This window comes from Oncorhynchus mykiss, chromosome 1, assembly GCF_057628025.1.
Source record: "Oncorhynchus mykiss isolate SJ-2025 chromosome 1, ASM5762802v1, whole genome shotgun sequence".
Taxonomy (NCBI): domain Eukaryota; kingdom Metazoa; phylum Chordata; class Actinopteri; order Salmoniformes; family Salmonidae; genus Oncorhynchus; species Oncorhynchus mykiss.
Window position 1 is genome coordinate 23,736,854 of NC_143022.1, and position 25,603 is coordinate 23,762,456.

At 41.6% G+C, this 25,603-nt stretch overlaps 1 protein-coding gene across 48 annotated transcripts; it reads right to left on the reverse strand.

Moving 5' to 3' along the window:
- Positions 1 to 532: 532 nt before the first annotated feature.
- Positions 533 to 25,462, reverse strand: LOC110509312 (serine/threonine-protein phosphatase 6 regulatory subunit 3). Of its 48 annotated transcripts, none has more exons than XM_090210169.1 (26): positions 25,050 to 25,462; positions 14,401 to 14,565; positions 14,039 to 14,272; positions 13,636 to 13,822; positions 13,380 to 13,517; positions 13,226 to 13,291; positions 13,029 to 13,141; positions 12,793 to 12,906; positions 12,079 to 12,208; positions 11,591 to 11,743; positions 11,198 to 11,356; positions 11,055 to 11,119; positions 10,738 to 10,853; positions 7,323 to 7,408; positions 7,087 to 7,173; positions 6,714 to 6,760; positions 5,947 to 6,001; positions 5,510 to 5,640; positions 5,262 to 5,377; positions 4,914 to 5,109; positions 3,790 to 3,887; positions 3,524 to 3,698; positions 3,185 to 3,202; positions 2,052 to 2,171; positions 1,818 to 1,910; positions 533 to 1,700 (listed from the first exon to the last, which is right to left on the reverse strand). In XM_090210169.1, exons 3-26 carry the CDS (start codon positions 14,263 to 14,265, stop codon positions 1,649 to 1,651), a joined length of 2,742 nt encoding a protein of 913 aa, XP_090066295.1. In that variant the 5' UTR covers positions 14,266 to 14,272; positions 14,401 to 14,565; positions 25,050 to 25,462; the 3' UTR covers positions 533 to 1,648. The 48 variants fall into 48 exon arrangements, with proteins under 48 accessions (XP_090066295.1, XP_090065967.1, XP_021446127.2 ...); XM_090209841.1 differs by having other exon boundaries at positions 5,256 to 5,377; XM_021590452.3 differs by having other exon boundaries at positions 4,914 to 5,124; positions 5,256 to 5,377.
- Positions 25,463 to 25,603: the final 141 nt, after the last annotated feature.

Sequence of the window (25,603 nt, forward strand, 5' to 3'; positions counted from 1 at the left end):
GGCAGTAGGTAAATAACGTCCGTTTTCAAGTGCAACTTTAGTAGCGATGGCTTTTAATGATGCTCCTACGAAGTTGTTAACGATGAATTTAACCTTAAAATGCTTTTGGAAAACCAGGCCGTCACTGGGAAATAGTGCCACCTGCTGAAAACTTTGTCAGTACAACAATCGCATGACAACCTAATGGTCAACATCCTCAGAAAAGTTGCAATATAACTCAATTGATAATTGTTATGTATAGGTCTTTCTATTGTTTTGACCTCTTCATTCAGTTAGATTAAGTGTTAACATTTTATTTTTTACTCAATTTGGTATAGGTACAGGGTACAGCAAACCACTCTTAATTGTGCCTTTAAAGTGAAGTTATCGTCTCAGAATTTCTGGGATTGGACAGTGCTCCCAATCTGAGACGTGCAGCTCAGAGGAGTGGTGGGTGTTTTTCTTCTGAACCTAGAGATTAACACAATACAAGGTGAAATGTAATATCTGGGGAAAATAGGGTAGAAAAGTGCTTATATAAATAGTTTACCCCTTTCCCATTGCTGGCACAGATACCTTTTTATTAAAAAAAAAGAATCAATGGTTGATGCATGATTGAAGCAATACCAAGAATATGCATTACATCCCCATCATTTTGCAGGTAGAAAGGTTGACTTGAGTGATACGGGAAAAGTTTTAAAATGGGACCCATTTACCACGAGCCTTCAGACAGTGTTAACACTCACTAGCTACATGCAACTGGAAACCATCTTCTACAGTTATTCATCTTGGGGTTTGTACAGTTTAATGTTGTCAAGGGGGAGAGAACATGGGTGTATTCATTACGCAATCTGTTTAGTTAAGAACCAAAACAGATTAAAATGAGTTTCTATTGGACAAATTCAGGTAGGTCCCTCCCCGTTCCGTTAAGAAATGCTTAATTTAAAAAAAAATGTTTTGCAACAGAATCTGCGGAATACATACACCCCATGTGTATGGCTCTTAGTATCATCTACCTTAATAATAAATTAAGTTAAAAACTATACCAAAGGTTTTCAAATCTTGCTCATGTTGAAAGGATACAAGAAACATTTACAAAATAATACCTGTGGCAAAATAAACTTTGAATATTTAAAAATCATTCTGAATCCCTACTAACACGCGTACTGACAAATAGACCAACATTGGTTTCCAATTAACATTTCATGGCAGCTATTGTATTTAGTAGGAAATTTAATTTTTTGATTTTGTGCAGGAGGAAACCCTATCAAAAACAGCTTTTGGTCACACTAAGTGTTCCAATTGGTATATTTCAGTTATTAATCTTCTGTTACTGTATACATTTTTTTTTATAAAATATTTTATTCATACAATCATTTTAACTATATCAACATGACTATTTAACTGAGTGGCAAGATGGACAGAACCTCATAAGAACAATAGTATATAAACGAATGCAAAAAAAAAAAAATCTGTATCCATTACATTTCGCTCTTCATTCAGTTCCAACTTTCTGTACAACTGTCTGTAATAGCCTATTATGAATATTGCTGGTCCTGATCTGTTGAAGTTAGTGCAGCAGCAGCTCTGACTGGGCTTGCACTGCCCTCTACTGGTGATCCAGGCAGAGAGCTGTGAGTTGCAGGAACAGGCTGGCAGGAACCACATATCACACCGGGCCGTTCACAGCTGCCTCTGGTGAGGTCACACTCTGCTGTGTTCTGTAGGGGTGCAGAAAGAGAGGCTACAATGTAACATTCTGGATGACTACACTAGTTATAAGACATGCCAGACTGTGGAAATCCGCAGCACAACCTTTGATTCTAGCTGCCACTTACTTGGCTTTGTCCATTGCTGTTCCTTCTTCTAGAGGACCATTAACAGCATCACTGGAGACTTTAGATTTTTCTGTATCTGAATGTTTTGCACTGCTGAAAGGGAGGAAATTAGAGGAGCTCATGAGCTGCTGGTGGACAATTAGAACAGGTACAACAGCATGTCTGAAAACAGCTCACTAGTGCTAGACCGTTCCACTGAAGGTATGAGTTCACTGTATGGTCATGGAGCCAGACCTTGGTTTCAAACAGTTGCTGGCAGGCTGGACTGATGCAGACACACCCTTCTCTGGTGTTCTACTCTCCCCCACAGTGTACTTCGCAGATGTGTCCTCTGAGGTAGACTTCTCATCCTCACTGCAGAGGAAAGGAACAAATTTACAGAGCTCTTGCCATTTCTAAATATACAGACCCCCCCGTTAAGACAATGGCCAGAAAAGACGGACGCATGCAGAATGGGACAGAAAGACCACAAAGCGATGGGGTAAAGAAAAAAAGTGTTGAAATGTGGTTGGCGGTTAAAAATGGATGCAGGGATCATAATGTACACTAAATGGAAAGCAGCAGCAAATTCTCTGACCATCCACTTACAGGAGTTTACCTCTTTAAGGGTGAGCTTGCTTTGAGGAGCAGAGCATGGGGTGATTATGACCATTTTAGAAACTCACTGAATGGATCAAACTCATGTCAGCCATCAGTCTTGCTTTTTGTCATTAAACCACCGCGATTACTATGCAAAACTAATACGCACCAGGACATTATGTATTTGGGTTCTACAGCCAAAGTTACATAATCATTGAAGAGGAAGTTGTAAGGTAAGCTATTTAATTTAACCAGGCAAGTCAATTTAGAACCAATTCATAATAACCTGGCACAGTTAAGTGTATTCACTAAAAACAACTACCTAGATAGCATTTTGAAGGTCTTTGATTTTTACATGCAATTTAAAAAATGAAGCTAATTTCAAGTAGAGCCGAGTTTTGCATGATAACAGGCTTACTCTACTGCTAGTCTAAGACTCATCTCTCCAGTTTATTCCAGCCACCTCAATGCCATGTGCTGCGAACTGAAGCCAATGAGATACCAGCACAGGGAAGGGTGGATACATAATGAAGACCGCTTTCGCCAATCCACACCACAAAGAGAAAATGGCCAATTCAGAAAGCCTGGGAATGGCTAATCCTGAGTGCCGATGGCCATTTCATGACATCATTGAGGACGAGCAACGACCAAATCATTACATCGGAGATAGACATGCATATGGAGATGGCAAAATAATTAATAATTTAAAAATAAATAAAACTAAAACTCAGTGGCTGACATGAAAACAAGACACAGCAGACTTTTCCCCCCCGATTGGCTGTACATACCGATAAGATTTCAACACTCTGAAGCCACACGCACACCAGAGAGAAAGAGGAAGCTCATGTTGTAAGTGTTGCAGTTAAAGTGAAGGACAGTTTCTCAAACAACAAAAGGACAGCAATGTAGGTTGGGAAGATTTGGTGATACGTAAATGGTACATCGATATTTATACAAGTCAACTGGAGTGTCCCTGCCTTGCCTGGCTGGAAATCACCCAGTGTAGGGAGAAAACTTGGCAAGGCACAGAGGTCAATTCCACATGCACTGTGAGGTGAATGGCTGTGTTGTAAGGGAAGGATTGGTGACAGGGGGAAAGGGGTATGGTGTGTTATCAGAAGCCGTACCTCTTGAAAACAGCCGTTTCAGTTTTGGCATCTACAGTAAGGCTAACTGTCTCCTTCATGGATCCATTGGTGACCGTCTCAGTGGTGATAGTCTCCTCCGCGTCCGAGCCTCCGGCTTTCCTTCCAGGGGAGCTGGCTGGCTGGGCTGCCTCGTCCCCTGGCCACTGGTCAGAAACTGGGACATCACACAGGGATAGCATCATTACAGTGATCAATGAGTAAGAAGTAAAATGCTTATTCCTGTATGGCACTGTGGCAAAGCTCACCTTCAGGCTGCAGTGGTGCGTTGACACCCAAGGGGTCTCCTGTCCCTATGCAGGTCTCCATCGCTACTGGGGAATTGTTCCTCAAAGGATCTTTGGGGCTGGAAGATCAAAAGTAAAAGGTCTTTAATTTGTCCTCCTAAAATAGCCAAAATCAAATATAGAATGCATGGAAAGGGAATAAACTGAACACCAGTCACCACCATCCAAAAGTATGTGGACACCTGCTTGTCGAACATCTCTTTCCAAAAATTATGCTCATTAATATGGAGTTGGTCCCCCCCTTTGCTGCTATAACAGACTCCACTCTTCTGGAAGGCTTTCCACTAGATGTTGGAACATTGTTGCAGGGACTTGCTTCCATTCAGCCACAAGAGCATTAGCAAGGCCAGGCACTGATTTCATGCTATTAGGCCTGGCTCGCAGTTGGCGTTCCAATTCATCCCAAAGGTGTTTGATGGGGTTGAATTCAGGGCTCTGTGCAGGCCAGTCAAATTCTTCCACACCGATCACAACAAACCATTTCTGTATGGACCTCGCTTTGTGCAGTGGGGCATTATCATGCTGAAGCAGGAAAAGGCCTTCCCTAAACTATTGCCACAAAGTTGGAAGCACAGAATCGTCTAGAATGTCATTGTATGCTGTAGCGTTAGTGAGTGTTGCAACCGGGGACGGACTATTTTTAAGCGCTTCAGCACTCAGTGGTCTCGTTCTGTGAGCTTGTGTGGCCTAACACTTTGCAGCTGAGCCTTTGTTGCTCCTAGACGTTTCCACTTCACAATAACAGCACTTACAGTGGACCGGGGTAGCTCAAGCAAGGCAGACATTTGATAAACTGACTCGTTGAAAAGGTGGCATCCTATGACAGTGACATGTTGAAAGTCACGGAGCTCTTCAGTAAGGCCATTCTACTGCCAATGTTTGTATATGGAGATTGCATGACTGTGTGCTTGGTTTTTTACACCTGCCAGCAACGGGTGTGGCTGAAATAGCCAAATCCACTAATTTGAAGGGGTGTCCACATATTTCTATATAGCATGTACATGGGAGGATAACAATATGGAAACGTGTGCGGCAATCGTGCCACATAAAGTCTTGGGACCGAGGCTGGTGGAATGAACCCTTACTTGACTGGTGAGAAGTTGCTAGAGAAGTCTGCCCAGCCCGTGGCTGTGTCAGGGGAAGCATTGGGGGAGCTCCATCCAGCAGATTCTGGTAGGACTGCAGGGGAGGAAGGGGATGCTGTGGCAGTAGTGGTGGCTGGGCCAGGTGCTCTGATCGACGTAGAACTCCCAGTGTCCATGGGTATGTCGTCAAAGTTAGCTGTCCACACAGGCCCTGAAACGACAGGGCAACCGTCACAAAAAAGCCAGCCAAGACAAATCATGCAGCATTTTCTTGAGGAGATCACACCAGACAGACCTACCTAACCACCAACCCAACCGTGTCAGTCCGGGACAATCACTCACCCTCACCCGTGTCCACCTCCATTCTGTCATCAGAGCTGGCGTTGTTAGGCTCAAAGGGATCACGTTTCACATCCTCCTCCTCAGAGTCTGTGCTCTCCTCACTATCTGTACTGCCAGAGCTCCTAATGGTTCAAGTCACAAAATGGACAGAAGTCTTTAAAATAATCAGCAGGTGCCTTGAATAGGCCTCAGAAGGTAAGCCGTTAGTCATTTCAGATATTTAATTTACTTATGGCCAAAAGGCGCTGCCGTACCGAGGACATCTCTGAGCTTCAGGTGCGAAAGTGATATCTTTCTCATCCCAGATGTCCTCCTCATCAGAGCCTGCATCTTCAAACTGCTGGATCTTCTCCTTACAGCAGGCCTCAAACAGAGCTATATTTGCCTGGAAGACAACACCAGTACCAGGGTAAAGCACAAGATGCACAAAAAGACATGCTTCCACTTCATTTACTGTACATGGAGAAAAAACAAAGAAAATAAGTATGTGCACCTTTTTCATATTCATACGTAAAGGAATTTCAAACATCAGCATTGGCTAATACTATGTACAGCATTATAAAAATGGTGAACTTCAATGTTTTGGGAGTTAGTGTAGCAGTTTTATTTTTACTACATCTAGCCTAGAGCACAGTTGGAAAGGACAACCATTTCTATATAATTGTATAATACATTACATTAAAATACTTACACTTTCATTTGTATTCAAGGAAAAATTGATGTCTGATATTCTATCAAAGGGAATACTGAAATGTTAAAGAAAAGAGTTTAGTTTAGTTATATTAGTGAGACAATGACTTCACAACATGGCTTCAGGACTCCTCCCGACAGAGGCCCAGTAACAGGTAGAAGGACAATGATGGCACACTAACTCACATTAAAAACAGCTTTTGCAGAAACCCCATCAGCCATTCTCCACAGGAACCCAAACACTAGCAGATTCCCCACATAACAACCAGATCCAGACAGAAGTGGCATAGAGGGCAGAAGTGTGCTACTTACTCCAAACTAAACTGAATTTTCCAATTACAAAGTTACTGTTCTAGACTCTGGTCCAAGCAAACCACCAGTCTATTGACAGTGACAAGTATTTTGAACTTTACAGTCATGTATCCAATTTAATGGTAGGCCTGTATAATAACAGCTAGTTATATGGAATCATAAAGAAATTTGACTCGTGTGTTGCCGAATTCACACTGGCATCCAATTTAGATACAGCTTTATTTCTCCACACTAGAGATATCACTATCCAAACAGTGGCATTTATTGTCATATGTAGATGTTAAATTACAAACATGTGACCTAAACCTTGTGCAGAGAAAGAAACTGGTTTGCACACCTTTGCTACGTTAAACAGATAATATATTAGAGTTCTAGTCTCCCCAAACCCTCATTAAAAAACCACAACCAATGTAATAGTAGGTTATGAACAAAACATCATGCAGGATCAGTACTCACTCCACGACATCATCCTGATCGGCAAACTCTTCGTCATTGAAGCCAAACTGCTCAATAAAATTGGACGTCATTTGTTGCATCTGATAATCAGAAAAGGCCTGGCAAACCCAGGACCAACGATAATGATATAGTCTTGGCACTTACAAAAGTCTTCAAGTTCTACAATTCAAAACAATTGGCTAGTACTGTAGCTATTGGTTAATAGTTAAGATTAAGAGCACATGCATACTTACATGTTTAATGTTAGTTTTTAAATCATATATCAGTACTACTACGAGACAAGTCCAGTATAATAATGTTATCAACAATTACAAACACTATAAATATGCAGATTTAGCAGTGCGTCTACAGTCTTATCCAGTTACAGACTTACCTGTTGTAGAGAGGAATCCTGGTGGAATCCGCTGTCCTTGAAGTCTACCTCATCATCACTGGATGAGTGAATATGGTGTGTGTTCACCTAGGGCACAATGCAAACAACCTTATTACTAAGAGGACAACCATTAGACCTTCTTCAAACAGCTTTGGCACTACTGGCACCTCAACTTCCAGTGTAAATAATTTGCAAACATTTTGGCATCGAGTAACAGGTGTCTGGATCAGACTTACTAGGTCTACAGTGTTTCTCTTGTTTGTGTCAGCTAGCTGACCAGAAGTGAAGGCCTCCCATCTCTCTTTGTCATCCTCTGTGAGCTCTGAAACACAAAGCAAAACAAATGTTATTAGTCACAGGCACCGAATACAACAGTAGACCTTAGAGTGAAATGCTTACTATCGAGCCCCTAACTAACAATGCAGTTAAAAAATAACATAAGAAATAAAAGTAACATGTAATTAAAGAGCAGCAGTAAAACAATAGCAAGACAACACACAGGGGGGGCACCGGTTAGTTAAGGTAATATGTACACGTAGGTAGAGTTATTAAAGTGACTATGCATAGATGATAACAGAGTAGCAGCACAGCGTAGCAGCCGTGTAAGAGGTGGAGAGGGGGTGCTCTCGATGGCGCAGCTGTGGAACCTTTTGAGGATCTGAGGACCCATGACAAATCTTTTCAGTTTCCTGAGGGGGAAAACGTTTTGTCATGCCCTCTTCACGGCTGTCTTGGTGTGCTTGGACAATGTTAGTTTGTTGGTGAAGTGGACACCAAGGAACTTGGAAGCTCTCAATCTGCTTCCACTGCAGCAGAGTCGATGAGAATGGGGGCGTGCTTGGTCCTCTTTTTCCTGTAGTCCACAATAATCTCCTTTATCTTAATCACGTTGAGGGAGAGGTTGTTGTCCTGGCACCACACAGCCAGGTTAGGACCTCCTCCCTATAGGCTGTCTTGACATTTTTCAGGCCTACCACTGTTGTGTCATCTGCATACTTAATTAATGATGGTGTTGGAGTTGTGCAGTCATGAGTGAACGGGAAGGACAGGAGGGAACTGACCACATACCCAAGGGGCCCGTGTTGAGGATGTGTTGTTACCTACCCTTACCACCTGGGGGTGGCCCGTCAGGAAGCCCAGGACCTAGTTGCAGAGGGAAGTGTTTAGTCCCAGGGTCCTTCGCTTATTGATGAGCTTTGAGGGCACTGTGGTGTTGAACACTGAGCTGTAGTCAATGAATAGCATTCTCACATAAGTGTTCCTTTTGTCCAGGTGTGAAAGTACAGTGTGGAGTGCAATAGCGACAGCATCATCTGTGGATCTGTTGGGGTGATATGCAAATTGGAGTGGGTCTAGGGTTTCTGGGATAATGGTGTTGACGTGAGCCATGACCAGCCTTTCAAAGCACTTCATGGCTACAGACGTGAGTGCTACGGGTGGGTAGTTATTTAGGCAGGTTACCTTAGTGTTCTTGGCACAGGCACTATGGTGGTCTGCTTAAAACATGTTGGTATTACAGACTCGGAGAGGGAGAGGTTGAAAATGTCATTAAAGACACTTGCCAGTTGGTCAGCGCATGCTCGCAGAATACGTCCTGGTAATCCGTCTGGCCCTGCTGGCCCTGTTGACCTGTTTAAAGGTCATCACATCGGCTGCGGAGAGCATGATCACAGTCTCCCGGAACAGCTGATGCTCTCATGCATGTTTTAGTGTTACTTGCCTCGAAGCGAGCATAGAAGTAGTTTAGCTCGTCTGGAAGGCTTGTGTCACTGGGCAGCTCTCAGCTGTGCTTTCCTTTGTAGTCTGTATTGGTTTGCAATACCTGCCACATCCGATGAGCGTGAGAGCCGGTGTAGTACAACTCAATCTTTGTCCTGTATTGACGTTTTGCCTGTTTGATGGTTCATTGGAAGGCATAGCAGGATTTCTTAGAAGCTTGTGGGTTAGAGTCCCACTCCTTGAAAGCAGCAGCTCTAGCCTTTAGCTCAGTGCGGATGTTGCCTGTAATCCATGGCTTCTGGTTGGGTATGTACGCACGGTCAATGTGGGGACAGCGTCATCGATGCACTTATTGATGAAGCAAGTGACTGATGGTGTACGCCTTAATGCCAACGGAGGAATCCCGGAACATATTCCAGTCTGTGCTAGCAAAAGAGTCCTGTAGCTTAGCATCCGCTTCATCTGACCACTTTTTTATTGATCTAGTCACTGGTACTTCCTGCTTTTTTATTTATTTTAATTGTACCTTTATTTTACTAGGCAAGTCAGTTAAGAACAAATTCTTATTTTCAATGACGGCCTAGGAACAGTGGGTTAACTGCCTGTTCAGGGGCAGAACGACAGATTTGTACCTTGTCAGCTCGGTTACTAGTCCAACGCTCTAACCACTAGGCTACCCTGTAAGCAGGAATCAGAAGGATAGAATTATGGTCAGATTTGCCAAATGGAGGGAGAGCTTTGTATGCGTCTCTGTGTGTAGAGTAAAGGTGGTCCAGAGTTTGTTTTTCCTCTGGTTGCACATTTAACATGCTGATAGAAAATTGGTAAAACGGATTTAAGTTTCCCTGCATTAAAGTCCCCGGCTTCTAGGAGCGCCGCCTCTGGGTGAGCGTTTTCTTGTTTGCTAATGGTGGAATACAGCTCATTCAATGCTGTCTTAGTGCCAGTCTCTGACTGTGGCAGTATGTAAACAGCTACTAAAAATACAGATGAAAACTCTAGGTAGATAGTTTGGTCTAAAGCTCATCATGACATACTCTACCTCAGGCATGCAATAGCTCGAGACTTCCTCAGATATCGTGCACCAGCTGTTATTTACAAAAATACATAGCTGCCACCAGACACCATGGTTCTATCCTGCCAGTGCAGCGTATAACCAGCCAGCTGTATGTTGATAGTGTCGTCTTTCAGCCACGTCTCCGTGAAGCATAATATATTACAGTTTTGAATGTCCCGTTGGTAGATTAATCTTTCGCGTAGGTAATTTATTTTATTGTCCAAAGATTGCACATTTGCTAGCATAACCGAAGGCTACTGTGTTATTGACTTGTTAATTGTTTACTTACTCCATATGTAACTTTGTGTTGTCTGTTCACACTGCTATGCTTTATCTTGGCCAGGTCGCAGTTGCAAATGAGAACTTGTTCAACTAGCCTACCTGGTTAAATAAAGGTGAAATAAAAAATAAAAAGTGGGGGTTTATTTGATCGCCTACGAATTCTCAGAAGGCAGCCCGTACTCTGGCCACTTTTCCTCCGCCTCCTCTTCACGTAAATCACAGGGATCTGGGCCTGCTTCCGAGAAAGCGGTATATTGTTCGCGTCGGGCTTGTCAGACTCGTTAAAGGAAAAAAAGGATTCTGTCAGTCCGTGGTGAGTAATCGCAGTCCCGATGTCCAGAAGTTATTTTCGGTCATAAGAGACGGTAGCGGAAACATTATGTGCAAAATCTGTGAAAAAATAAGTTGCAAATAAACGAACAAAAAACAATCGATTGGGGGCACGTAAAAACGTCAACCTTCTCCAGCGCCATTTTATGAGTCACACATATAAATAACACAAGATTAGTCTATTCCACCTCAATACAGTAATTCATTTTAGGAGCTCCAACTTCAAATTTCTGATGGGACATGACACCTCAAAGCACACTCACCTGAGATGAGCTGCTGTATCTTCGCACCATTGGGGCCCTTGTCGCTGTTGTGCACTATTGAGTTGGCTATTCTGGTCAAGTGCCCCATGTAGCCCCGTCTACGTCCACCCTCACCCCTGAAACAGGAAAAACACGCGTATTGAAGCCTATATGAACATTATGGTGACATTTCTTACACTACATTCAGCCTTGTTAAGGGTAAAAACCAAACAGCTCATAAGAGAGTTAGAAAAATATGCAAAGTCCAGTGGTCTAGTAACAATAGCATTATGGTCTAAAATTCATAGTGGAATGAGAAAAAAGACAACAGTACTTACTGCTCCTTCTCATTGGAGCTCCATGCATCAAGAATTCTCTGGATAAACTGGCACTTCTGAAACAGCTAAAACACAGAGCAAAAAGCAGTTAATTGACTTGTCTGACATGAATGCCATCGATATAAAGGGTGATAAAGCCTCACGTGTTTGATGAGGTGGCTTTCTCTGACAGGCTCTTGGTCCTGATCTCTGTTGATTTCGGGGTTTTCACTTTGGGCTGGGGGCATTGCTAGGATCATCGCAGTGCAGATTTCAACTTGTATATGTAGGAAGTTATTCCATATATAGTTGAAGTACATGTCCTGAGAATAAATGGAGAGAGAAAGACAGCCATTAATTACACATCCCAAATCTAGTTGTTGAAATGCTCATCATTCCTGTTGACCTTGGTTATGAGATGGGGTAGTAAGGGAACCAGTGTCAAAAGAAAGTGAAAACCCTGTGCACAGCATTAAGTCTAGATCATGGTGCTGGTTTTGGTAGGAAAAACTAGTACGCCAAAACAAGTAAAAAACACAAAAAGACAGGCAACTGACAAGTATGACTCCAAGAGTGTTGAGGTTGATCAGCTCCATGTTGATAATATGAGTGTTGGTCTGCAGGAGGCTGGCCACAAGACGGACCACACTCAACCGGGTGTTGCCCACTGGGGGGTCCAGCATGCCCCATGTGGTTTTCATTATATTCTTCTGCAAATGTGGGGATGAAAGGAACAATCAGGGTCTCGTTCAGTCTATATTCATTTAACTTGGTAATGCAAATAAAACCACCATTGGAGTGCACATGTAGAGTCAATTAGAAGAAGGACCACCGACTGAAGATAAATGACTCAAAGTTAAAAAGTTTGAGATAGAAGGATCACAAAAAACAGAAATGTAGTATAAGTTTATTGAAAATATTGTGGTAGTTATATTTCACTCAAGTGGATAGCAAGGAGGACAACCTACTCTAATGAGCTTACTAATCTAAGAAATGTGTGCACTTTTTACTGTGTGTGTAACACTATAGGTATGTAAAGTATTACCTTTGGGGGTTCCAGCAGCAGTTGATGGAAGTCTTTGAGCCTGGGCCTGACAGCCTCCAGAATGCTCTGATTGACTGAGAAGGATGGGTGGCTCATACCAGGGGGACAGATCTCCAAATGGCCTTCGAACCTGTACATGACAAAAAGTATTTAGTATTTTATTAGGATCCCCAAAGCCACAGCTACTCTTCCTGGGGTCCACATAAAACACATTAATAGACAAGGTCAGAACTATGTGCATTTCAAAAATACACAATTTCATACATTTATTCCATCATAATAATAATAATAATAATAATGTGATTCATAGACACTACTGAATGCAAGTGTAACACACAAAAACGGAAATGCAATAAGGAGGTGCGTTGTCAAACCGGCAGACACTTCTCGTTAGATTCCCGACATGAATAAAGCCACCTTGTTTCTATAGTAACTGGGTCTCCAGGGGTATTATAGACTTTACAGTTATCACCCGCAATGTGTTTGAGGTAACATGTAATCTCTTAAACTTGCAAGCCTTTTGTTACAGTTACCACCTGCTATGGGTATCATTAGGTAAAATGCAACATTCATTAACATGCAGAAATAACCAGGACTTGAACAAAAGAGCAGCATATCAGACAAGTCTAACAACTCATCACTAATAGTATCTTAAAACACTATACCACACAACCAAACCAACATCAAACCCAAAACAGGACATTGTGAACTTACGCTGGTCTTCGTGTCTCAAAGAGTGTCAGGAGAATCTGAATTACACTGACTATGGCAGAGTCATTTTTCTCTTTGTCAAAGATGTTGGATAGCAACTGCTCCACAGTCTCTTGTCTGAGAAATGGGAGGGGGATAAAATATCATGCTTTTGCCAGGACAATAAAGTCATACTTTGAATATCATGATAGCAACAAGTTTTCTTCGCTGAAAGAATCAAGCAGAGGTTGTTGATTTACTTTTCCAGTGTGGCCAGTAAGGGATCAGGCTCAGAGCAGCCCTGCACTTGGAACATCTGATCTCTGCTGAGGCGGATTATTTCACACAGAGACTGGGATGCGTTGGAGTGCCTCTGCGTGAGGAGAGAGAGAGACTTGTAAAAACACTGTCTGAAGAAACAGTACTCCACACAAATGGTTAATGAAATGCAACTTACATCCTCATCCTGAGAAGGTTGGACCATATCAACAAGCCTCTGGATCACCTTCTCCTCATTCAGCCACTGTGGATGAATAAGTTACAGGTTGATGATGATTAATCATTAAGAAAATGGACAGAAACTTCAAAACTAAGAAAACTCCAACACTCACATTTAAGACATCTTGTCTGAGCTGCTGTGGTTCAATGCAGGTCAGCATTCTGAGCAGCAAGTCCATGATGGCGGAGGTCCCTATGTGTTTAATCATTAAGTCCACAAAGTCTTCCCTCTTCCGCAGAAACTCCACAATCTACAAGAGATAGTTTGTTTAGAAGACACTCTTCTTCTCAAGCTTTAACAAGACACGGCAGCATGTCAAACTCTTCAAAATCACACTGATTATGACTAGCGGTCTGTACTGATCTCACCTGTTCTGGTTTCCTGCCGATGAGGATGCTAAGGACCTTGCTGAAGAAGCTGGCCAGTAAAGGGTTGAGTGGAGAGTCCCTTTGCAAAAATCCATAAAGTTTCATCAGCAAACTTTCATCTTCTCCCAGTCTGTCATTGATCTGTCCAACGTCCGAGGTAAGGAGTTCACACGATATGTTGGGGTACCTGCAAATAGCGCAAATACATCATTTGGTGATTTACCGAGTACAGCTGGCCAACTACACAAAACACAAAGTTCCTGTATTAATGACAGCCTAGCAAGTCATGCTTGCCCCCTTGGGGTTGTAAGGGTATTCCCTTATGACGTAAACACATGAACGCAAGGGAAGCTGAAAGAAATTCAGAATCATTCTCAAAACCGTGTGTATGAATCTCACTCACTTGTACTTGATCTTCTCCTCTACATCATCACTTGGCTCCTGTGTGATGTAGGTGACCAGGTCCACCATGCACTGAGGCCGCACCAGGAAGTCCACCAGTTTGTGGTTCTGGGCCTTGCACTCCTGCAGAACATCCTCCTCGTCCATCACCTCAGTCAGAGTCACATCCTCCTTCTCCAGGAGGGTGTCAATGTGAGACGTTGTGTGTAGATCAAACTTCCAAAACATGATGCTTCTGCAAGGAAGTAAAATGGTCATAAGGCAAATGGGAAAACACTCAGTGACTAAAAGTACACGGCGCAGGTTGAGAGGAGGTAGTCAAATGGAAAGTAGGTGGTCAAACTGATAGCTTCACAAACGTACCTGACTGGGGTAGAGTCCGTCCAGAGGTTAAAAATAAAATAATGCTTGTGCTCTTTGGGAGTTCTGGCCCATTACAGGCTTCACAGACAGCAGTGACGAGAGACCTTTGGACACAGGACACATACAGCAGAATGACCACCTCGGCCTCAACAGATCAACGCACACCTGAAAGAAAGAACCGAATTTAGCCATCAGAGCATATTACTCCCTGCACTGGAAACAACTTTTGGTATTTACTATGTGAGATTTATTATGTTAAATATTAAGTGCTACTGAAACAAGTAGCAATTTAAGATATGTAATTAACTGAATTAACATTCATTTCTAAAATAAGCAATATGATAAACTGCTGAAAACAAATATTTAGCCTAGGTCATAAGACAAACAAAGCCCTAGGAAAGTATTTGGGCCGGTAAACCATGTCTTTTCCATCATGGTAGGAAAAGACTGCACTTCCTTGTCATCATCCCAACAACTTTGCCCAAAACAGAAGGTGTATGCACTTTTTGTTTAAACTTAAAAGCATTAAGAGAAGCTCTACTCAGCAAATCTCTCCTCATGCAAACATACTGGCAACGTCATTGCTTGCACAGAACTTGGTCAAATCACTGTCACATTTTAAAGGAAAATACCACTCAAACACCTATTGGTACCCCCACCCCCCAATTAGTTGATAGTTCAAAAATGTTTTGCATGCGATTATCAGCAGTCAAATTATAGGATTTTTAAGAAGCAAAGTGTCACATCATCATCATCATCATGATGCATTTTGCATCATCAGTCCAATATCTTATCTTGACATGCAAAAACCTTTGACTGTTAACAGCGGACTACTGAATACTACACCAAACGGTAGTTTGAGCGGAAACAAAGCAAACTCTCCTCCACTGTTTCGGTAAAGGACAGAGGGATGGGGCATGAAAAACGTAACAGTCAAATTCAGAGAGCTTTGGATGTATGGACTGACCATTATGATACCAAAATCATAGTTTTAACCATGTTGAGGCTATATAGTGTTTGTTTACTTTGATTACAAACATGGGAGTTAAAAAAAGCTTATATGTTGGGTGCTGATGGGGTACAACAGTTGAATTAATCCCATGAAGCATTTAAGTTACATTCTTCAAGAATAAATGGGTACAAAAATCAAATTTAGAAGTAAAAAAACTGATATAGCAACTGCTTATTTCCCCTTTAAGAGGCAACATAACACTGTGTCAAGAACTCGCTGTAGGAACCATGCAGTGAAATATGTTCAATGCACACAATAGGCATATGACTCAAAATAAACAGATTTTCCTCTGTGTACACCTGGCCCTCAGTACAAAAAAAACCTAAGTATTTTCTTGTGGGGAAGCCTGTGAGAAATAGGGTTAAAGGTTACATAGCAGCCATCTTGGCTTATGCTAAACCAGCACCTCAGATTCATCAATGGCTGAGAGGAAAAAGTTTATTCATAGACTAAGCGGGGGCTGGGGGAGAATTGACATTGGCCCCTGTCCAGGCACATGCATGCTTTGATGAAAGTGTGCAACTCAAATCATTGCTCTATGAAATACAAAACAATGTGATTTTCAAAACACCAGTACACAGAGGTCAAAATGAATGACATGGATAACATTGGTTGTCTGGCATTAATTCTGTCTACCATAGCCAACCAAATAATGTTTAAAACACTGATTTTATGATCAACCAGGAACACAACCGAAGACTGAACAAAGTCCCGTGCCACAAACAGCAATAGGCACTGTCAGCCATTAGTTTCCATCTATTCTAAATAGTGATGCAACGATGACATTTTTGGCCGATACCAATATCCAATATTTTCCATGCAAAAAAACCCTGATACCGATATTTAACATTTTTGCAGTCTTTTAAGCAAGTTAGAGTTAAATAAGAGTTAAATAATGAACACACACGGACACAGCAGTCTAAGGCTCTGCATCTTAGTGCAAGAGGCGTCACTGCAGTCCCTGGTTCGAATCCAGGCTATATCACATCCGACCGGGATTGGGAGTTCCATAGGGTGGCGCACAATTGGCTCAGCGTCGTCCGGGTTTGGCCGTCATTGTAAATAAGAGTTTGTTCTTAACTGACTTGCCTAGTTAAATAAAAGGTTACACACACACCAAAAAGTTGGCATTTACATATGTCCCCATAACCAGTAAAACAATCAAAACCGATTTCTTTCACTTACTTGCTGTGCCGTTTCATTGTTCAGTCATTTAATTTTGAACCAGGATTTATAATGGATGCCGTTTGAGTCTTTGCATGTCAAAAAATGTCAAATAACACTATTTGAAATGTCAAATAAGCTTGTTGACCAATCAGGACCTGAATATGACTGCACATTATAATTTAACGTGTTCATAAATGTACACAGTTATTACACATCGATTAGACTATCACTCGTATTTCATATGTCATCGATACGTACACTATGATGCTGGTAAAGTTGTCTCATGCACCTACAGTGCTGGTCATTAAAAAATGCTAGCTAGCTCACGGATGCAGTGTTCTTCCCCCAAAACATACAGTTGAAGTCAGAAGTTTACATACACTTACATTGTAGTCATTAAAACTGGGTTTTTAACCACTCCACAAATTTCTTGTTAAACTATAGTTTTGGCAAGTCGGGTAGGACATCTACTTTGTGCATGACAAGTCATTTTTCCAACAATTGTTTACAGAGAGATTATTTCACTATCACAATTCCAGTGGGTCAGAAGTTTATATTGACTGCCTTTAAACAGCATGGAAAATTCCAGAAAATTGTGTCATGGCTTTAGAAGTTTCTGATAGGCTAATTGACATAATTTGAGTCAATTGGAGGTGTACCTGTGGATGTATTTCAAGGCCTATCTTCTAACTCAGTGCCTCTTTTCCTGACATCACGGGAAAATCAAAAGAAATCATCTAAGACCTGGAAAATTGTAGACCTCCACAAGGCTGGTTCATCCTTGGGAGCAATTTCCAAATGCCTGAAGGTACCACGTTCACCTGTACAAACAATAATACGCAAGTATAAACACTATGGGACCACGCAGCCGGCATACTGCTCAGGAAGGAGACGCGTTCTGTCTCCTAGAGATGAACGTGCTTTGGTGCGAAAAGTGCAAATCAATCCCAGAACAACAGCAAAGGATGTTGTGAAGACGATGGAGGAAACGGGTACAAAAGTTTCCACAGTAAAACGAGTCCTATATCGACAGAACCTGAAATACCATTCAGAAAGGAAGAAACCACTGTTCCAAAACCACCATAAAAAAGCCAGACTGCGGTTTGCAAATGCACATGGGGACAAAGATCGTACATTTTGGAGAAATGTCCTCTGGTCTGATGAAACAAAAATAGAACTGCTTGGCCATAATGACCATAGTTATGTTTGGAGGGAAAAGGGGGAGGCTTGCAAGCCAAAGAACACCATCCCAACCGTGAAGCACAGGGGTGGCAGCATCATGTTTTGGGGGTTCTTTGCTGCAGGAGGGACTGGTGCACTTCACAAAATAGATGGCATCATGAGGTAGGAAAATGTGGATATATTGAAGAAACATCAAGACATCAGTCAAGAAGTTAAAGCTTGTTCGCAAATGGGCCTTCCAAATGGACAATGACCCCAAGCATACTTCCAAAGTTCTGTCAAAATGGCTTAAGGACAACAAAGTCAAGGTATTGGAGTAGCCATCACAAAGCCCTGACCTAAATCCCATAGAAAATTTGTGGGCAGAACTGAAAAAGCGCGTGAGAGCAAGGAGGCCTACAAACCTGACTCCGTTACACCAGCTCTGTCAGGAGTAATGGGCCAAAATTCACCCAATTTATTGTGGGAAGCTTGTGGAAGGCTACCCGAAACATTTTACCCAAGTTAAACAATCGAAAGGCAACGCTACCAAATACTAATTGAATGTATGTAGAGTTCTGGTCCACTGGGAATGTGATAAAAGAAATAAAAGCTGAAATAAATCTCTACTATTATTCTGACATTTCACATTCTTAAAATAAAGTGGTGATCCTAACTGACCTAAGACAGGGAATTTTTACTGGGATTAAATGTCAGGAATTGTGAAAACTGAGTTTAAATGTATTTAAATGATAAGGTGCATGTAAACTTTGACTTCAACCGTAGCAAAACGTCAATCTGTTTCAGTATATAGCTAGGTTTCATCATCTAAAATAACTATAATTTTTAAGACAGTTCTTATATGATTAATGGTGGTTGGACCCATCTATGTGAAGCTAGCCACAATAAGGATTAGCCACAATAGTGGAATACGCCGTTAGCCCTCAAAATAAGCCAAAGCTTATTTAACCCGTCAATAATTGACGGGTATCTTTTTTGACACGCAAAGTCCCAAAATGGCGTTCCATAGTATGTCATTACGTCATATACAGTGGGGAGAACAAGAATTTGATACACTGCCGATTTTGCAGTTATTCCTACTTACAAAGCATGTAAAGGTCTGTAATTTTTTTAAATCATAGGTACACTTCAACTGTGAGAGACGGAATCGAAAACAAAAATCCAGAAAATCACATTGTATGATTTTTAAGTAATTAATTTGCATTTTATTGCATGACATAAGAATTTGATACATCAGAAAAGCAGAACTTAATATTTGGTACAGAAACCTTTGTTTGCAATTACAGAGATCATACATTCCCTGTACACTCCTCCATACAGACCTTCTCCAGATCCTTCAGGTTTCGGGGCTGTCGCTGGGCAATACGGACTTTCAGCTCTCTCCAAAGATTTTCTATTGGGTTCAGGTCTGGAGACTGGCTAGGCCACTCCAGGACCTTGAGATGCTTCTTACTGAGCCACTCCTTAGTTGCCCTGGTTGTGTGTTTCGGGTCGTTGTCATGCTGGAAGACCCAACCACAACCCATCTTCAATGCTCTTACTGAGGGAAGGAGGTTGTTGGCCAAGATCTCGCAATACATGGCACCATACATCCTCCCCTCAATTACGGTGCAGTCGTCCTGTCCCCTTTGCAGAAAAGCATCCCCAAAGAATGATGTTTCCACCTCCATGCTTCACGGTTGGGATGGTGTTCTTGGGGTTGTACTAATCCTTCTTCTTCCTCCAAACACGGCGAGTGGAGTTTAGACCATAAAGCTCTATTTTTGTCTCATCAGACCACATGACCATCTCCCATTCCTCCTCTGGATCATCCAGATGGTCATTGGCAAACTTCAGACGGGCCGGGACATGCGCTGGCTTGAGCAGGGGGACCTTGCGTGCGCTGCAGGATTTTAATCCATGACGGCGTAGTGTGTTACTAATAGTTTTCTTTGAGACTGTGGTCCCAGCTCTCTTCAAGTCATTGACCAGGTCCTGCCGTGTAGTTCTGGGCTGATCCCTCACCTTCCTCGTGATCATTGATGCCCCATGAGGTGAGATCTTGCATGGAGCCCCAGACCGAGAGAGATTGACTGTCATCTTGAACTTCTTCCATTTTCTAAGAATTGCGCCAACAGTTGTTGCCTTCTCACCAAGCTGCTTGCCTATTGTCCTGTAGCCCATCCCAGCCTTGTGCAGTCTACAATTTTACCCCTGATGTCCTTACACAGCTCTCTGGTCTTGGCCATTGTGGAGAGGTTGGAGTCTGTGGACAGGTGTCTTTTATACAGGTAATGAGTTCAAACAGGTGCAGTTAATACAGGTAATGAGGAGAACAGGAGGGATTCTTAAAGGAAAACTAACAGGTCTGCGAGAGCCAGAATTCTTACTGGTTGGTTGGTGATCAAATACTTATGTCATGCAATAAAATGCAAATTAATTACTTAAAAATCATACAATGTGATTTTCTGGATTTTTGTTTTAGATTCCATCTCTCACAGTTGAAGTGTACCTATGATAAAAAAAAATTGGCCTCTACATGCTTTGTAAGTAGTAAAACCTGCAAAATCGGCAGTGTATCAAATACTTGTTCTCCCCACTATAGGTATGCACGTCAGCTTTGACATCGATGTTAAACTAGACACCGGCCCAATACCAATGTTGGCATTTTTAGCTAATGTCGGCCGATTCCAAAAAATTGTTCACCGATATATTGTGCATCCTTAATTCTAACCATTGCCAGAGGGGTATATTACAAAGAAGGATAAATGAGTTAGCTGGCTAAGTTTCCTAAATATTCTGAAATAACTTTCTAAATTTGAGAAAAATAAACTTAAACTAGGCATGGTGCAATTGCCTCAACCAAAAACAGACATCTACATTGAACAAAAATATAAAATATGTGAAGTGTTGGTAACATGTTCCATGAGCTGAAATAACAGATTCCAGAAATGTTCCATACACACAAAATTCTTACATTTTACATCCCTGTTAGTGAGCATTTCTACTTTGCCAAGATAATCCATCCACCTGACAGGTGTGGCATAGCAAGAAGCTGACTAAACAGCACGATCATTACGCATGTGCACATTGTGCTGGGGACAATAAAATGTGCAGTTTTGTCACAACACAATGCCACAGATGCCTCATGTTTTGAGGGAGCGTGGAATTGGCACGCTGACTGCAGGAACTGTTGCCAGAGAACTTAATGTAACTTTCTCTACCATAAGCCTCCTCCAACGTCATTTTGGAGAATTCTGCAATACATCCAACCGGCCTTCCAACCGCAAACCCATGTATGGCGTTGTGTGGGCGAGCGGAGTGCCCCATGGTGGCGGTGGTGTTACGGTACTGGCAGACATAAGCTACGGACAACGAACACAATTGCATTTTATCGATGGCAATTTCAATACACAACAATAAAGTGACAAGTGACATCCTGAGGCGCATGTTTTCTTTTTTTCCCCCTCGGTATGTGACCAACATATGCAGATCTGTTTTCCTGATCATGGGAAATCCATTGTTTAGGGCCAAATGCATTTATTTAAATTGATTGATTTCCTCATATGAACTGTAACTCTGTAAAATGATTGCATTTCTTTCCACTATTAGCGCCAGATATATATTCTGGACATTTTCTAAAGTTACAATGTAAACCTTTTTTAAATTCCTGTCTAGCACCTTAAAGTTCAACTTATACTGAACAAAAATAGTGTTGCACAGTATTACTTACCTGCCAGTGTTGTGGTTGGCTGTGATATTCATTGTACTATCTAGTTGATAGACCAAAAGTAAAAGGCTGAACTCACACTTGAGCCTTTTACTTTCGGTTTTGGTCCACCAGCTTCAAACAGCTGTAAAACCAGCTGTTTTTGGTAAATTAAAATATATTTCACAGCGATTTAGATGGTACAATGATTCCCTACACTAGTCAGTGCTTATTTTCTCAAACTGAAATTGAGCGAACAGCATAGAATTTTAGCAACCAGGAAATGATAGCGATTCCCACTAGATAAAACAGCTAGTCAAACCAGCTTTAGTATTTTGACAGATGCCATGCCGGCAGGAGAAATCAATAGGTGAATATCACAACACTGGCAGGTAAGTAATACTGTGAAACACTATAATTCTACTATTATCGCCAGATATATTGTTACAATGCAACCCCCTCCCCCCACCCCAAAAAAAATCCTGTGTAGCACTATTGATGAACCAGATTATTTATCAAGTTAACAGTTAGCTGGCTAACTTATTGATCCTGCTTTGTAGTAGCCCTCTGGTATAGCAAAAGTGTTTGCTCTCCTTGGAAAACAGCAGCTACTGAGAAGGCTTATGAGAGCACTTAATTCCAATTTCCATAATTTAAAGCTACAATGTGTAACTTTGTGGGGGACCACAACAAATTCACATAGAAATGTGAGTTCTAACAGATCTACCACCTCTTAGACTTGCTTTCAACGGGAATTAAAGATATGTGTACTATTTCTATGCTGAAGTTTCATTTTTGCATCTTTTACTTTTGGGTTTTGTACACCAACTTCAAACAGCTGAATATGAAAACTATATTTCACAGGGGTTTAGATGGTACAATGATTCTCTACAAACTATTAGAATTTTAGCAACCAGGAAATGGCAGAGAGATTTCTGCATGGTGCATATTTAAGGCATAACCCCATCAGTCCCAGTTGAAAAAGACAGGACACTCAAAGAATACTGGATAGCCAATCCCCAGTGGGTGAAAACAAAAACATGCAATATGTCCAATAAACCAGATTGGTGTACAAAGATGGTTGGTGTCCATTACTGAGCGTTACAGGAATGCCCCATACAAACATCCATCATAGATTTTTCAACTACCTGTCCTTAGAAATACTTTTTTTTTCTCCAATGAAACGAGAACTAAGGAAGTATCTTTGAAATGTCTGTCTACAATTGCATGTGAAAAATGACCTTTCCAAGAATTTCTGGGGGGGGGGGGGGCAAAGTATTTGCAATAGTTTGTTCTGAACAGAACCATTTTAAATTTTCTTCGTTCCACTGTTCCAACCAGCAAAATAAAAGTTCCGAACCAGTTCGAACCAAAAACAAGTACCGGTTTATATGTTTCTGTTCTTTTTAAAAAAACATTATTTTTTAAAAATCATATTGTTTTTACATTTAGCTATACCCCTACACAGACTCGGTACCCCCTATTTATAGCCCCATTGTGTAACCTTTTTCCTCACTAGTTTATTGTATAAATATTTTCTGAAAACGGCATTGTTGGTTATGGGATTGTACGTAAGCATTTCACTATAAGGTTGCATGTGACAAATACAATTTGATTTGAAATTAAATTACTTCACCAATCATGCAGTGCAGATAGAGCAGCTTGCTATGGAGCAGGCAAGCTATAGCTCAGTGAGTTGTTTACATGGATGATGGACAGCCAAGTAAGTGTAGGGTGCGAGATGCAACTGAAATTTTGCAAGTGGGGAGAGAGTGAGAGGATGAATGAGGCTGAGCTTGAAGCACTGGGCATCTTGTGATGACACACTGAATAAAGCCCACAGAATTCTACCAACGGAGGAGCGGCTTCTACGGAGGAACTTTGAATGTCTTTGAACTTCAGTTGTCTTAATGTTGTACCAGAGCTAGCTATCTAACAAGCTTGTGTGTGCAGAGCGGCACCAGAGATAAAACCACGTCTTACCTTTTTGTGGTTAACGAGGCCAATGTGAAATGTGATAACTATAGTATCCCTAGCTAGCATTCAAAAAGTTAATACATTGTCTAATTAAAAACCTCTTCCCATTATCTGAATAACATCAGTTAACATCAGCTACCTGCCCCTCCTTCGGGGGGAGTGGCAGGTAGCCTACAAGCCGCAAACACAGCTAAAGACTTTCAATTGGCAGCCAGACACTGGAAGAAGTTAATGATTGACAGGGGAGAGTGCTTTGTGTAAGCATTTTGTTTAATTTGTTTGTGTTCCCATGGTTTTAAAATAACAGTTCTGTTCCAGAACAATATAGGTCACTTTCGTTCCCAGTTCTGTTCCTTGAATATATATATTTTTTCCTTTTCCAGGGTCTGTTCCCTGAACCAGTTCCAACACCTGCTCCCCCCCACACAGAATCTAGAAGGAATAAACTATTGCTATGAACAGGTTAGTTAAAAAATCTATGGTGGCGGATTGTATGGGGCTTTTCTGTAACGCCCAATGATGGACACATTATCAGGTGTACAACCTGTAGCTACTGTTCCATGTAAACTAAACTAGAACGTGTCATCCAACCTAGGTAATGTGTTTTGCTATAGGCTTACTTTTGTTTGCCAAGTATAATACATTGCCCAGAGCAAAGGGCTACATATACGTTACATTGCTGTTTTCCCTAACAAGTGGGGCTAATTGCTGTTCAGTGTTCGTACTGTACACTACTTTTACGAGTCTGCTATCAAGCTAGGTAACTTAACTAATATAGAGATATATCAGGACAAGCTGGAACTAGCTAGCTGGTTATGTAACGTTAACTATTGGGATCAGAAACTGAACTAGCTAAATGCAATACTTCGCGTGACTTGGAGAATCTTAAAACAATTCAAAGACGACTTAGCTAGCTACATACAAAACATCAATAGACCGCTAATTGATAGCTAACTAGCCAAGTTGGCTAACTGGAGTTTGAGAACAAAACAACAAGTTAGCAAAATACAAAAGTGTTTTCCCGGTATCTCCAAGCTAGGTAACTAGTTAGTAGTTAACTACTTCAAAGCATATTTACCCGAAAAGCAAACGCTAACTAGCCAACAAACATTAATGTTACCCACCTAGCCGGATATTGGTTAGCTAGCTAACATAGATGTCAACAAGGTTGTTATTTTGGAAGACTTGACGCTCCAACTATGGTATCTACTTTAGTTAGCTAAAACATACCAACATCTGTAAAGAGGAAAGAGGTATAAACACTGATGGATAACATGCAAACTAGCTAGCTAACTCTGGTTAGCAAACGTTAGCATTTTCGGAAGTACCCTAACCAGAGCACAGGCCAAACCAAACGGTGTCGAACACTAAAATACGGCTAACGTTAGCTAACAATATTGTGTATTTCAATCGACCCCAGTCGACTTTCAGTCCCACATAATAACAATAACTTACCTTAACTATTGACTACAAGATACAACAAGTGAAATACATCGGTGTAGCAACGTTACCGGGAGCTAACGAGAAAATGCTAAAGTTAGTGTTGCTCCGGTTAGCGAGTTAGCTGGTCCAGTGCTGTTCGTGTCTCCTCAGAACTGCATGGAATAGCAAGCAAGTACGTACCGATAAACAGCGGTATATGGCGAGTCCCCGGCATGTAGCTTATTGATCCATTAGCCTAAAGTGTTAAAAGCGAGGAACATTCAAATCCTAAGAAAAAAAAATTATGTTTACAAGTGATTCTGACAGGCGCGAAAAGGTAGACCATCAGAGAGCACTTTTCAAGATGGCGGTTCCATCAACTTCAACGACCCCTTCCCCCACCACAACTGAAGTATCTACCTGTCAATCAAACATACTGGTGGCGCTCTATTGGCTATGAATTACGCCAATTAGACCTACTTCTAGCGAGTTCAGTCTTGTGATTTGGTACTGTACACTGCATACTGTCCACTCCTTTGCGGTAAAAAAAACATTGCCGCGTCGAGATACTCCCATTTTCCGCAGATAGAGGAGGGTGGAACGCGTGAAAAAACAAGGAAGGGATTCGATTATGTGGGAGGAGTTAACACTGAGTGAAAAGTGATTTCTTACGTTTTGGAGCTGGACTGCAGGGATGCAAACTAGTCACCTTTCGGCTAAATGTGCCGTTTTTAATCAAATAATTCGGTGACCTA

Coding starts and splice junctions, on each gene's coding strand:
- LOC110509312 (XM_021590261.3), bottom strand. CDS start 14,265: ATGTTTTGGAAGTTTGATCTACACACAACGTCTCACATTGACACCCTC. Junction 12,209..12,792: donor TTTGAGACACGAAGACCAGC/GTAAGTTCACAA, acceptor TGTCATGTACAG/GTTCGAAGGCCATTTGGAGA. Junction 7,174..7,322: donor AGAGAAACACTGTAGACCTA/GTAAGTCTGATC, acceptor ATTGTGCCCTAG/GTGAACACACACCATATTCA.